Raw genomic sequence first — 15,136 nt, 5'->3', positions numbered from 1 at the left:
TCTTTGACCTTGTATAAATAGCCTTTTTGTTGTATATACAGTATAATCTCGTTACTACGAACCTCACATTAACGAATTTTTCATATTTACGAACTTTTTCAAAATCCCCGCCAAAATATCTATATTTTCAATGTAAAAATATTTCACTACTACGAATTTCAAAATACCGAACATTTCAGAATAACGAGCATAATTTATTTGCCCACCTATTATAAATGCACCTCATTATTACGAACTTACCCCGGAGAAGTGAGCCGACTCCCCGAGAGGCACACGCTAACTCTGCTAATCGCCAAGGGCAGGCATCCGATACAATCCAGTCCAATCCGAAGCCGCCTCGCAACCGGAAGTTGGCTCGTCTCTCCTCCTCCGTTTTTTTTTTTTTTTCTCCCACGGTATGCCACGGCCGGTCTCGACGCGCGCGCTCTCTCCTCTCTCCTCAAGAGAGAGCGAGAGAGAGCGCGCGCGTCGAGACCGGCCGTGGGTGTGCATGTGACTAGACTACCTCCGCGCTTTTCTTTTTTTGTGTGCGGCCGCCGCGAACGCGAGGCCTAGTCATTTCTCGCCGCTGCGTGTTGACTGTGCTGACGATGAATTCTGCGGGCGCCAGCGTCAAGATGAAGCGACGGCAGTTCACGCTTAAGGAAACACATCATTTCGGAAGCGCCTAGTGCAGCGCTGTTAAACCTTCGGCTCGGACTCCCGACAGCCATAAATGTCCGCCAGGCTGCCGAAATGGTAACTGGGGTGTGGTGGAACGTAAAGGCCTCGACCATCAACAACTGCTGGAGGAAAGCTGGCCTGGTGAAATCGCCGCTTCACACAGAAGACTGCGATGACGCTGATAGCACGGATGACGACAGCGCAAAAGATGTGCGGACTGAAGTCACTGCGAAACTCTCTGTAGACTCTTCTGTAACTTTTGCCGACTACGCCGAGTCGGAAAATGCTGCCCCTGACTGTAGAAGACATCGTGAGCAGCGTTCGCGAGTATGGAGAGCGCGGCGAAGAAAATGAACTGGACGACGATGCCGACTCGCCGCCTGCAGACCAAGCGGCTGAACCTGTGTCTAGCGCGGAGGTTCTTGCATCCATAGGCAAACTTCGCACATTCATCGGACGTTGTAGCGATGTGCCTGATTCTGTGCTCCAAAAAGTTGACGTTGAAGAGTTCGTCCTGGGGCGCCTGTGTCGCACCCGCCAGAATCACGGATTTCTTCAAATAAACGAGCGCTGAACCTCTCGTTTGCGTTCCTGTTTGAAAATTACATAGCTTGTCGTGTGCCCTTCCTGAAGGTACAGTATTTTCATTGTCCAGTAATACTACTACCTTTTTTCGCGAGTCTTTCGTTATTACGATATTTCAAAATAACGAACGATTATTCGCGACCCCGCGAAGTTCGTTGTATCGAGATTTCACTGTATTGCCTTTCAATTCTTCTGTCTCCGCAGGTTAAAATGGCGGCTAATTCCAATATAGTTTGTACTTTGTATGTAGCTTTGCATGTTGTATGTACATCATTGTAGTTGTTTTGCTTCCTTCTACATTTGACATTTGTTCGCCCAGTTTCCATAACTCACGAGTGTTATATGGCTCCGCTTGGTGGGATGCTGCTAAGGCCCGAGGTATTTTTTTCTGCTCTATACGTACCCTCCTTCCATGCGCAAACCTCAGCAGGGCATTTAGGGCAAATGAAAAAATCAGCGCCTGCTGCTTAATGCTACGACTATAATTTTGCGAATTCCAACTTGCATTCATGTTTGTCGTCAATAGTATCAAGATTCCTGTATAAAATATTTGTTTTTGTTTTCAGTGCCGCTGTTACACTGTGTGATCATGCCCACCAGTGTTAATTGTTTTTTAACTGGTCATTGTCGGCAACATGTTGATGAAAAAGGCACTAAGGGCTGCAAATGAGGACAAAACGACCATTTCGTTGCACAGCGCCCCCCCTCCCCCTCCCCCCCTTGAAGTAGGCACCTGGATCCGCCCTGGGTCCAATGCACCTCAGTACGCAACCTAAATGGTAACACAAATGGCAAATGATTTGTGTGATGTTAAAAAAATGATCCGAGTAAATGTGTACCAGCAAAAATGGGATTCGAGCTGCCCTACATGTTTAAAAGCACGGGGCTAATCCATTGCACCGTAGATTTTTTTTTTCTGTGGTGTCCATTGTGTCACAGAAGTAATAATACTGCGTGCTGTTAATCGTGTTCTTGGCTGTTGTCAGAAATGTTCTTTTAGCAGACAGTTCGGATATGCACTCTCCCTGGATGGGGCGTTCCCAACAAAACCCATGGGTCCAATTGGTACAAAAGCTGTGCCCATGAAATCAAGGCAGTTGCGCCACCCAAGTACAACTCGTGAGTGAGTTGGTGCGCCGCTTTGGGCACAGCCAGGTCGCTCAATGTAATCTGCTGTTGCCGTCAGGCCATACTAGTTTTTTCAGATGATGCCCACCTTGCTTCCATGCAACCACATTGCGGCACAGTGCGCTTGTGCAGCAGCACGCCCCCAAAATAAATACACACAGACGACTGGACCCTATGCTGCGCAACAAACTCAGTTTATTCCACTTCTTTTGTTTTTGTCTAAGCGCGAAAAAATGTAAAAAGGGAAAAATAAAGGTACCTTTCCATTAGCAGGACATCACCAAAATTGATTCGCGGCGCGGGCACTCGAACAGAAAGAGATGGGGGAAGAGGAAGGGCGGGCTAATCAATGAACACGCACGTTGCTTCCTTCGGAAAACGAGCCCTTTCTTCGCACCGATAAAAAAACGTCCCCGACTCAGTATGTCCAACTAAACAGAGTTCTATGCCAGCACTAATGCTGGCAGAGTCAGTGTTGCACTACTGAACCTAAAGCACTAAACTCTGAATGCCAACAACGGTGTTGAAGAAAGCCTCCCCTGCTTGGGGAGGAGGAAACACGGCAGACCCAAGCACCGATCGCAGGTGGCCAGCTAACATTTCTGCTGGCACGGCAGCAGACATGGGTGCGGACCCCCGACTGCAACATAAAAACACACTTGGCACGTCGAACGCAAATGCACGTGTCATGAAGCCTCTGCAATATGCACTATAAGAACACAAAACTTTCTGAGTGGGCCCCGCTAGCTACGCCGGGCAGAAGAACCAAAGTGTGCACCGCACGCCGGCGTCCCGTGACCGGGACGAAAAAGCATTGCACAGATCACTTTATTAAAGTCCACTCCGTCAACCGCATACCTCCAGTATGAAAAACCACGTGTGTATGATAAGAGTTCCCCAAGCGCAGCGATGAAAAAAAAAACTGACAGAGAGATGTTATGTACACTGCAGGTGCTGGGCCCAAAACCCCGCTCAAGATGCAATTGAAATATACAACAAGGGAAGAAGGGAGAGCGGCGTTATATGTACAACACAGAGACGCACGGCACCAGCCTTTTGTCAAAATTACCAAAACGTCCACAAGCCTGCAAGGCACACGGAAAGCTATCCAGACCGCATCAGCCACAAGGCCCGCCCGGTGTGCTCTGTACAGGGGGGCGCTCACAACCGGGCATCGTGTAGAAAAGGCCGCTGCACGCCGGGTCCGGCCGGCGCACCCGCTGCTCCGTGTGGCAACTTGGTTCCTTAAAACCTGCGTGCACACGCGCGCCTGGCAGTCAGACTTTCCCTGCGCAGGTGGACTGTGTGCGGCACACACCCATGCGATTTTATAAAGAGCCAGCCCAGGTGTGGCCCTCCTCGTCACAAATGGCATGGGCCCCGAGGCCACAGCACCCCGGATCTACAAGAGTTCACAGCAGCAGGAAAAGAGAGAGGGAGGCGCAAATGTCTCTCATCCAGTTGCTTTCTTTAGAAAATGCTTCTCACCATCATACAACCAAATGCCTAACTTTGTAACATGAAGCAGCAGAACGGGAACCTCGCTGGGAAATAAGAAACGGCCAGCAGAATGTGTCACACACCTCACCTTTCAAAACAATGCAGGGACGTTTTACAGGACACAGCGACATAAGGAAACATGGCCCTCCATTCAAAGCGTGCATGCAACAAAAGAAATAATGATGCCAGCCTGCAAGTTGGGTCTTACACTGCTTGCATCCAATAAGAGTCTGGAGCCACAGAATGTCAGTGGACTTTGCAGCCCAAGTCCTGTCCTACACACTGAGGTGGTCCACCACGCCATTTAATGCCTGTGCTACACACATACACACTCAAAAGCCATTTGAGTGATTCGCGACTCAACCAAGTTCTGCGGTGCTTCACGATTTCCAAAAGCTCTATACAGCCTTCTTTCCTCATATTGCAGCAACGCTGCTGCTGTTAAGTTCTCTTCTGATAACACAGGCTGAATCTTTGAAGCATACAGCTTGGCTCTGCAAAGAATATTGTTAGCAATTAAAAAAGTAGCTGTAAATGCTATTTTGTGGTTCTCTCTCTTTTAATAAATGCAAGTTGAAAGTATTACTGTGAGGTACTACCTTCGTTTCTTTTCACTGCATAGCAACGCTGATTTTTCGTTGGGCCTGTGCATATGCATTGCTGCCTGCTCACTCTTTTGGTGCATGTGCCACATCTGCTGGTAATGATGAAACAGGAAACGCAGATGAACACTTTCCATTTCCTATGGTGCTTGCAGACTCCAAACCTGGGGAGCGGCCAATGAGACCAAATAATACCACCAGAGCTGGCATCGGAGCTACATCGGCATCAGCCTAAAGGCCCACTGCAGGGAAAAGGCTTTTCTCAAATCATCCCGGTTAACTTTGCCCTGTGCCAGCTGTGGCCATAACTTTCGAATCTCGTTCGCCCACCATACTTTCGCCACCCCCTTCTATGTTTGCCTGCTCTTGGTAGCCAGTCCATTCCTATGTAGCCTTTGCATTACATGCCCTACCCATGCCACTTTCTTGATATCGACAAGGATGGCTCCCTTCCTGCCTCTTAATGTCACATGAATTATCTAGCTTCTCACAACTCCCTGCATTGTTCTGAATTTAACTCTACACTTAGGCCTCTTGAAGGATACTGGCAAAATGCTACTCATTACCTGTACCTACCTCTGCCATATTAATTAAAAAAGATATACCATTTCAAGTAATGTGTGTGAAAATTCTTTAATTAAAGCAACCTTTTGTCCATAATTTCTCTTTTATTTTTCGAAATTATGCCGTGAAGACACTGCATAAAAGGGAACACGTGTTTGTCTTTGGAAGGCATTTGAAACTCTTGAATGTTACCGCAGTGCTTTGTTGACTCAAATGACAACTGAACCGAATGCCGTTGGAAAAAAAACTCCTGCAGCCGCACAAGATTGGCAGCTGAGTGGAATGACATTCGGTTCGACGGCACTCGTGTAGCATTTACATAAGGCTTTATTTCTTGAATTATGCCACGGTAGCATTGCTGCTCCATCATGTCTGCATTTTTTTACAATTCCACTGCCTCGCATACTCGATATTGCCACAGTGTTGGTGACAAGAAATAGGCCACTCTCTAAACGAACATGTAGCAAAGCCTACAAACTTGAATGTCTTTCATCGCAATATGCACAGCCTTTGACAAAATTATACAGTCCAAGGGCTCTCCCTTCTTCAAGAAATTAGGGAGAAGAAAAATGCGGGGCTCAGAAGCAAACCCTTAGAGCTGTACATCCTTTGTCAAAGGGGCTCCTGGGCCACAACTCTCCTCCCTTCTCCAAAGGCAAAGGCTTAATTTTAAATCCAATTCAATGCTAGGCAGTGCTACTGAAGGGGGGGGGGGGGGGGGGGCAAGTCCAGGAGATAATTTGATATTTGTTGATGTTTTCTATTTATTTGATACTTTTGTATTTTGTCTGTGCTATTCCCACTATTTATTTATAATTTTATTATCAAATGTTCCAAAATTGATACAACTGTACTCCTCTTAAAGAACGGCTGATAATTTAAAGAGTTCTGAAATCACATACACGCCCCATTAAGTGTTCGAATGTTGTGAACTGAGAGAAGCCAGGAACTTTACATACTCCTGCAGAGGAATACATCCAGTATGCACTGGTATGTATGCAATACATGCGCACTGCTTACAACATGATCTTCAAGTTAGGAAGGGCTGTTCAGAGTCCCTGCTCTCTTTTGCCCATCATGCTTCGCCCTTTGGCAGCACCAGCAACAATGCGCTCCACTCTAATTAACTGCTACATTCTAGGCTACTGAATTTTCTCTCATATCTAAGTGGTGGTTCCCTAGGGAGTGGCCAAAAGCTGCAGCCTGGACATCAATGAACTTCTTCTGGTGTTTGCGTCCGTGCGACATTCCCGCTTTCACCCAACTGCTCCTGCTGGAGAGAGGAGCCAACACTGGTGGGCCATCAGAGTAAGCCTGCAGAAGGAGAGCCGAGGCCAGCTCCCCGCTACACCCACCATCCCTGCCAGGCACCAGCGCCACTTTTGATTTGCCCCAGTCATAACAGTTTACGCCATCCCAGGACATTGTATAGTACCTTGTCTACTACTAACACACCAGGGAGCCAGGGATGTCGCGTGACCCGTTCTGGTTGACTTGTTCCGGTTGCTTGCGACTTGTCTGTGATACCGTGCAGACATGAACAATCAAAGCTTGTTGCATGACATCTGCAACCCGCCAGTATGAACATGCCTTTGCATGTGCTGAAGGTTTCGAGATTTCCACTCTTTCAGTGCTAAAAATCATGTGGTGGGCATCACATTCTTCCCTCTCACTTGCCCACTGATCATTCCCCTCCGTGTGAGGAAAATGTGTTGTTACAATGGAACTTCTATTACGCGTTCCCCCTTCATTCGACGACCCACATTTTACGATAAATCGGCGTGGGCCCAGCGAATCTCCCATAAGGATAATGCATTAAAAGACTCGATGATATGACCGGAAAATATGCATGCCCCGCTCCTTACGAAGGCCGGCAGGAACCGTCCCAAATGAGAGACACTGGCAGAGCACTTTATTGGCAGACGTGAAGTCAACCAAGCTGGTTCCAGATCGGAATCAAGTTTCCACATTGTGTTGTTCCTACTGGTGTCTACAACAAAAATCACATAAAAACAAAAACTAACAGCTTATAGATCCTGGTTGGGCCTCTTCTTGAATACGCATCAGTCATGTGGTCACCTCATCTAGTGCATGGCAAATAACTTGAGTTGGTACAGAAAGAAGCAATCAGATTCATTTTTAACAGCTATGACCGCAACTTCCCCCTTCAAATCATTACCCTGTGTTATCACCGAGTTCCCTCGAGCATCGACACAAGTAGGACCAGCTCATCATGCTACACAAAGTTGTGCACAAGTCCGTTTCTTTAGCTGCCCCCATTTCATTCGCTAGTGACTCTGCACGTGTGACCCACCAGACCAATCCTATGAACGTTACACCATTCAGGTCACTGCTTGATTTCCATAAATTTTCTTTTTTTCCCACACACAGTTAAAAACTGGAATAACTGTGTGGACTTGTGTTGTCATCACTCAGTCTCCGTCCCTGTCCTCGTGGTGCCACAGCAGTATGCGTACCAACTCGCCCAATTCTCAACCCTTTTGAACGTTATGTGGAATAAACTTGATGGTTCGTTACGACAGCTACCACCGGAGCATTTTTTGAAACAAGTGCCTACTTATGTATTGTGATTTTCATTTCTATGTAAACATTCTCGCAATGTCTCAACCGAGACAGCAGTATCTGTAAATAAATAAACAAATAAATAAACTACCACCTGAGCAGTTTTTGAAACAAGTGCCTACTTATGTATTACGATTTTCATTTCCATGTAAACACTCCTGTAATGTCTCAACCGAGACAGCAGTATCTGTAAATAAATAAATAAGATGTTCAAATAAATTTTTTTCAACATTTTTTTTTTGCCACTGTCTTGCAAACTGTACAAGGGTGCTGAAGCATTCGCCAGGCAAGTCAGCCCTTTGCCACACCTCACCCTTTCCATGGAAGGAAAATAAAGAATTGAATTGAATTGAAGACTCCCGAACAACATGTCAGACAGGCCATTTCCAGCAGTTGAAATTTAACACAGTGTCTACACTAACAGATCACCCACAGGGCACTTACAGAAGGGAGAGATGAACTTACCTAAACTCACTATGAGTCGGACATATAGTTCACCTGGCTCTTCAGCTCCTCCAGCTCTTTAATTAGTTGTCTTAAAAATAGGGACCTGCAAGGAAGACAAAAACATGCATGACCCCACGCGCCCGTCCCAACAGCTGCACCACAGCCAATGCAGCACGCAGTAAAAGAAGCAAATTTCAGAGTGGTTGTGACCACGAACTTTAGCCACGCCTGCAGGTGAGGGTGGTGCTTGTGCTGCTGTCTCCCTCTGCATGTACAGTAGAACATGGTTGACGTGATACAAATGTTGATTAGCACCTAAGGCTTCCTTTGCAGTGCTTAACACTCAGCACCATATCTGGCATGTTGACGGCAACGATATAGGCAGCTGGCATCTTCACGTTTACAAATGCTTCAGCCCGGTGTACCAATGCACTGAGGGGAAGCTGCCATCGCATGTTGTGCCCCTGTGGGAACAGCCCGCCCGCATGTTAGCGCACTGTAGTAGTTTTCTGACACTTCGTCCCTCCGCACCTAGGCACCGCAGAGAAGCCACAACGGCGGATGACTACCACTGCATCCAGCTCCTCATGTCACGTTACCCGAGACTCAGCTCACTGGTATGTTTGTGCATCAGCTGTTGGTCGCCAGACGCATTATGGGTAGAGGTGCACAAATATAAAATTTTGTTTGTGAAGCGAATACAATTAATTAAAATGGTTTCAAATTGAATCAAATAAAAAGAAAATATTTTTTTCATAGTTTTGAATAATTTCAAACATCGGTACAAGTAGTTCAAACAAAAGTCATACGCTTCGCAGCAAAGCACAGCTATGAAAAGGAACAAAGACAATGATATCACAAAAAAATTGTCTCCACCAACCAACACACTAATTTACTATGCCTCTAAGGACTACCAGTCATGTCTCCACCAATCAACATAATTTACTATGCCCGTAAGGACTACCAGTCATTAAAAAGGAAGAAGCAATCACGCAGTAGCAACAGTAATAAACTTTATTTTGCAGACTGATACCTTATTTCCAATTCTTTAGATAACAACTGCACTCTGAAAAAAAAAAAAAATAATGGTATCACAGTTTAACTTAATGCTTTACATGACAAAGGAGCAATAACTCAGGAAGCAATATCATGAAGCCTTGTAAGGTGGCCAGATACCTCCTTACGGCAGGAGTGACGTCATCCAGGGTCTTATGATACATGTTTAGCTAAATACACCAGCAGCAGAATGCATGTTCAAATCAAAATTGTCTACGCCGTCACAGTGAACAGTGAGTAGTTATTTGGCTCGTCGAAGCTGCAGCACAAGCTGAGACGATCCCTTCCATGCTACCTCATGACGGCTCAAGACAAAGCGCCGGTTGTGACTAAACGCAGCGTTCACAATGGCACATAGCCCGCTTAGCCCTCGCGCCCTGGTTTCACTGGACTGAGATGGGCCCAGACGTTTTCGCTAAGACGAGGCCCAAAAGCAAGCTGTTAGATGCCCCGGGACGGTGCATGAGCCAGCCCAATGTTTCTGCCGTATGCTTTTTCCTTGTCCTCTGTGGCAGCTCTGATGACAATTGAAGCGGCCGCCCAAAACAGCCAGCCACAACAGCGCTTGCGGGCTGCACCTTCACCTCTTGCAGTATTCTCCGTCTAAAACAGGAGGACTGCTAGCAGTCAGGTTCACAGCCAGCTGTCGACTGCATTGTGGAGGCTGTCAACACAGTGATATTATGTAAGGCCTAGCATCACCGCAGCCGACTCTATGAGGAAAGGGCAGGTTCCAATTCAACTCATGTGACAATGCAGTCTGGGAATGTCGCTATGTTTTGTCACACGTGTAGATTAAGAGGTCCGAATAGTGAAATTGCAGCGTGAATCAAATAGTAAACGCTATTCGCAAACTATACTAAGTTTTGAATATTCACACACTCCTTATTGTACGACCAGCATTTGTCAAAATTATGAAAATACTTGTCAGGAAATTGTTTTATCCGGGAACATATCTGCCAGAAGAAACAGTAACTCTACTGGACATTTTAATCACCTGCAACTTTGAGTGCACAAACCAACAATGTATCAATGAGGTTCTACTGTATATATTCCTCATTTGTGAACATATGATTACATTAAATTATTGATTGAGGTGCGGGGTACCACTACAGCCAACAGAGAACTCCGCAGCGGACTACATCAGCATGCCACACGACAGGGATGCTGCACCAGTATCCACTACCTCGGCGGCCATCACCGCGAGTTCCCAGGACCTTATGCAGAATGGTCGGTGCCAATGTGAGGAGAGGAGAAGTGTGTACGCACAAACAACAGGTGGGACGTGACATTCCAGCTGGCTAATGTCATCTTCCATCTAAAGAATACAACAAGGGTGTGGTTTGAGACCCACGAAGATTAGCTCACCAGTTGGGACACTTGCAAGCAGAAGCTTCATGGCCTCTGCCAGTCAGCTGTCAGCTCTCCAAAGTACGCCAACATTTCAAAATGGAACAGCAAACTTTCGTACCATTTACTAAAACAATCAACCACTAAACCGCTTAAGGGTGCATACTCTGGCTGTGTGATGAGTGAAATGCGTAACAAGATGCGAAATGCTTTCTAGTACAAGACATCTACACGGTTAATACATGTCTTATGGATGGCGGCAAGATCCAGCGTCAACTGCTCACAAAGACTGGTGAAGATGGTTGTCCACGTTAACGCCCCGAAGCAAGAGGATAAGACTGAGTATATGCAGGAAAAGTTGGGACTTTCTGAAAAGTCACAGTAGGAGAGGAGTATGCAGCCACTCAAACACTTCCAAAGGCTTGCCGGGGCTCATCTAACAGGATAGCGTGGTCACAGTGAAGTCATAAGAGTGTAACCTCAATTACCTGACTATGAGCACCGTTGGTTTATGGGGGTCCCAAAGCTATGAGAGGCACCGTGGTGCAGGGCTCCGAAAATTTCGGCCACCTGGGGTTCTTTAACGTGCAGTGACATCGCACAGTACACGGGCCTCTAGAATTTTGCTTTCATCAAAATTCAACCACCACGGCCGGGATCAAACCCGTGTCCTTCGGGTTAGCAGCCGAGCACCACACTGAGCACCATCACAGAGAGGGGTTCACATCACCACCTTCATTGTGTGGTGATGGCACTGAGGTGGCATGTTGTGACCCAAGCACGTGCCACACAGCCAAAGAAGAGGAGGAGGCAGCAAATGTACGGCTCCCTCTTCAGTATTTGCACCACCGTTGAAGCTACACCAAGCTACCCTTGTAGCATGCCTCACAACCACCATAGTTATCCTTCCTTTCCTCCATGCATATGCCGCACCAGGCTTCATACTCACCACTACTCAGCCCCCCCCCCCCGTCACTTCATTCTCCTCCTCTCTGCGGACGGGAGATTGGGGCCTAACACCCCTGTAAAACAATGCTCCCAACTCACTAGAGATACACATGTCAATAATAAGAATAAGAAGCTAAATAATAAAAACGTCTTCTTCACCTATCTTACAGTAGAAACTTGCAACGTGTGTCCACTGGCAAGCTACACTGAGCTAATTGGGCAGATGTGTCACATGAGAGGATTACAGTCCTGCAATGCTTTCTGGTCACGAAACTTCTCCACAACACTAAGGGAGAGCTTCATATGCTGCTTGCAGCTGCCACGTCTGAGAAGCTCGGTGCTGTCATGACCGAGCAGGAAGCCCCTCTGCTGTTAGTTTGATGGTGATACTATTCGATGTTTACAGTGCTTTTGAGTGTTCAGGTGATGCAACTTGTGTGCGTGGAACCATGCTAAGCATTTGTTACATGTCGGTATGCCGTTCCGGTTACACAGGCATGACCGAGAAAGTCGACCTTGTTGGTTCCCTGTCACGGTGACAACAGCTTCCGAGGGAAATGAAACGGGCAGTAGCACGGCAAGAAACAGGTGGTTTCAGCTCTGCCTTGAAATATTTGCATGCTTCTGGAAGGCACTTCATAGCCTCACACTTCAAAAAAGTAGACAACGGGCCCCTTCTGTAACGAGTAGACCTAGTGAGCACGCAGGATTCGTGAGCCCAATTCGGCGATTAAGGGGGGAAGCTGGTCTTAGAAATAAAAATTTGTTTATGAAGTCATAATAATGGAATCTTCAAGAAACATGTATTTTTCCATGCTGATTTCAAATATGTAATCTAATTTTATGTGAAACAAGTCCTTGTACACTTATATTATATGTCATGCAACTTTTTGCCAACAGCTTTCAATAAATTTTGCTGCAGGAAACTTGCTAGGACGCATGCCATTCATTGGCTTGTCTTGACATCAAACTATGCAATAAGGGCAAAATTATTATCCTGCCTGTCATAGAAGTTGAGTTACAGGGTTTTGAATTTGCCACTTCACAAACGGGAAGAAACTGATGATTTCAAAATCCTATAGCTCACTTTCTACAAGAGGCAGGATAATAATTTCACCCTTATTGCATAGCTTGATGTCAAGAGAAACCAATGGCATGCAGTCTAACAAGTTCCCTGCAGTAGAATTTCTTTCAAACTCGGCAAAAGTTACCTAACATATACTAGCATAAGTGCATAAGGACTTGTTGTACATAAAATTAAATTACATATTTGCAATCAGCCCGCAAAAATGCATATTCCCTGAAGATTTCATTGTTGTGACATCATTAATAAAAATTCATTTCTAAGACCCTCTTCCCCCCTTAAGAAGAGCAAATTCATGTTTTAGCAAATTCAAATGGAGAACCAGTGCAGTTCTGGCAACAGTGACCTCAAACAGACGACTGCTCACGTCACCGCACAAGCGTACAACTAGCGGCGTACAACTAGCGGGAAGCGCTTGTGTGATCCAATCTGCCGAGCAATGCTGGAAGGGTTCGGCAGCTGTCACTTGTGGGCAAAAAATTAGGCCATTTCAACTGATGTACAAGGACACTGAATGCATTTCTGGACAAAGCGACAGAAAATTGATTACTGGCCACATCAGAGAAAGCAGATGCAATTAGCGGGAGCGCCAGTTAAACGTGGCATCAGCAACCCGGCCATCAAACGTTTCCCAGACGAGCATTCGCTACCATCGGCGCTGCTTGCAGATTCATCCTACTATGCAAAACAAGTAAAGCTACAACCAGTGCAGAAGATAAAATATTTAACACAAGGAGAGCTCAGGCATTTTATATTATGCGAATGAGCAACGCTTTTTTTTCTTTTTTTTGTACACAAAACTAAGTAAACAGTAGCCATGCAGTGCAGTTGTCAACTTCTGCGCGTTCCTGGGAGAATATTGTGAACAATGGGTAAATGCTGTATGGTGTATACTACCGTATAATCACATGTAAGGGCCGTGCCCGCGTATGGGCCTCACCGTTTGGGACTTGATAATTGAGAAAAAAAATGCGGTTATATGTTCACTTTGAATTTGTGTATGGGCCACAGCTTCAAAATTCAAACCCACGTTTTTTTTTTTTTAAACTGCGACTCTTATACAAGTTCATACTGTATTACTGCACTATTACTTTGAGGCACTCATTTAGCGAATACAAAGGATATTCACGAAACAAGCAGCAGATATCGAAATCAACGCCACAGGGGCCACAGTGCTGCCGTGGGGGGCAAAGTGAAGCACGGATGGTGACCGACTCCTCCGATCTCGACCACCCATACCGCCGTACCCCGACCATCAGTGCGCCACCGGCTCCAGCGTCGTATGACAGGGGCAAAGGCAACGCAGAAAATGCATTTGTCACCTTACTGCTGACCAAAATCGATCTAGTGCGACTGCGCCTTTAGTGTAGCGATCAAGCGTCATCTGCTTTCTAAAGCAAGCGCTGAATTCAGACAGCGGTGACGCTTTCGCTTGCATACTGCAAATGTTATGGAGGGAACGGAGTGAAGGCATGAGACAAGCAACGACCAAGCAACAACCCATGGGCATGTCAGCGCCCAGCTGCCGATAGCAGGTGATGATAAGCACCAGCGGGATATCGTGTTCTACTCTTAAAGGTGAAGCTTAAGCAACCTCAAATTTTTGCTTTTTCCCCTGACATGAGATATCAGGGGCCAACTTATATTCGAGTCAACTTAGAAACGTGTAAATATGGTATGTCATTAGCGTTGTCTCATCAAAGTGCAAAATTTTATTTGAAAGCTGAATGCTACAGCCCATTTATATCGTAAGCTAATAAAACAGTCACGAAAAATTCCAAACGTTTAGATGCACATACTGCTCGAAACACAGTATAAGCTCGTGTAAGGGCCACACTTTTTTTTTTAATTCAGGGGTGAATTCTCAAGGTGTGACCCATACACAAATAAAAAAAAATATCGTATTTACTCGCATAATGATCGCACTTTTTTTTTTAAAAAACTGACGCAAATTTAGGGGTGCGATCAATTTACGCGGGGTAAATTTTTTACAAAAAATTTTTGAGCACCGAAAACGCAAACAAGTTGCAGGCAGACAACCCTTGTCACATGGGCGTGCTACTCGCGGTTACGCCGCTAAACGCGATTATCGCGAACCGAGCTCGGCAATCTCGGCTTACGTCGTTAACCAAGAAGGTATTGTGCGAAAAGCGCACAAGCTGGCCCGCTTCAAGAACGTACTTTCTTCGCACTAAATCACATTCCAAGAGGAACGCATCAAAATAGGCAGTGTGCATAGTGCTGCGCGAAGGCACTTTTATGCAGCCTTCGATCTCGTCCGATGGCACAGCAATACCGTACAGTCAAGTCCACTTATAACAATACTGGTTATAACAATATATCGGATATAACAATGGTCGGTCATGGCACCATCAGCTTTGCCATGTGTTCTATGGTAAAATAAACTGCTTATAGCAATGCTGTCAAGGCACATTATTGGTTATAACAATTAAATCTGGTAATTGTCAACCATTATAGAAAAAAAAAAGAAGGAAATGCTACAACCACACCAGCAAAACCATGTTTACAACACAAAAGCGTGCATGTGTGGGGCCGACCAATGGACTAAGCTGGCACAGCAACGCCACGAAAGCAAAAGAGGCAGGCGTCATCGCGTCAGGAGAGC

General features: G+C 45.9%; 1 protein-coding gene across 5 annotated transcripts in view; it reads right to left on the bottom strand.

Moving 5' to 3' along the window:
* Positions 1-2,546: 2,546 nt before the first annotated feature.
* wcy (WW domain-containing adapter protein with coiled-coil wacky) overlaps positions 2,547-15,136 on the bottom strand; it is a 96,886-nt gene continuing 84,296 nt past the window's right edge. For all 5 annotated transcript variants that reach the window (XM_089578305.1, XM_089578306.1, XM_089578307.1 and 2 more), the window contains 2 exons: positions 8,091-8,175; positions 2,547-3,628 (listed from right to left, as the gene is read on the bottom strand). In XM_089578305.1, coding sequence (XP_089434431.1) covers positions 8,100-8,175 — 76 coding nt within the window. In that variant the 3' untranslated portion in view covers positions 2,547-3,628; positions 8,091-8,099. The remainder of the gene's footprint in view (positions 3,629-8,090; positions 8,176-15,136) is intronic.

The sequence above is a fragment of the Amblyomma mixtum genome, chromosome 3, assembly GCF_055824585.1.
Source record: "Amblyomma mixtum isolate Tamu chromosome 3, ASM5582458v1, whole genome shotgun sequence".
NCBI lineage: Eukaryota > Metazoa > Arthropoda > Arachnida > Ixodida > Ixodidae > Amblyomma > Amblyomma mixtum.
The sequence above is the reverse complement of the archived record's forward strand: the minus strand, read 5'-3'. Positions and strand labels throughout refer to the sequence as shown.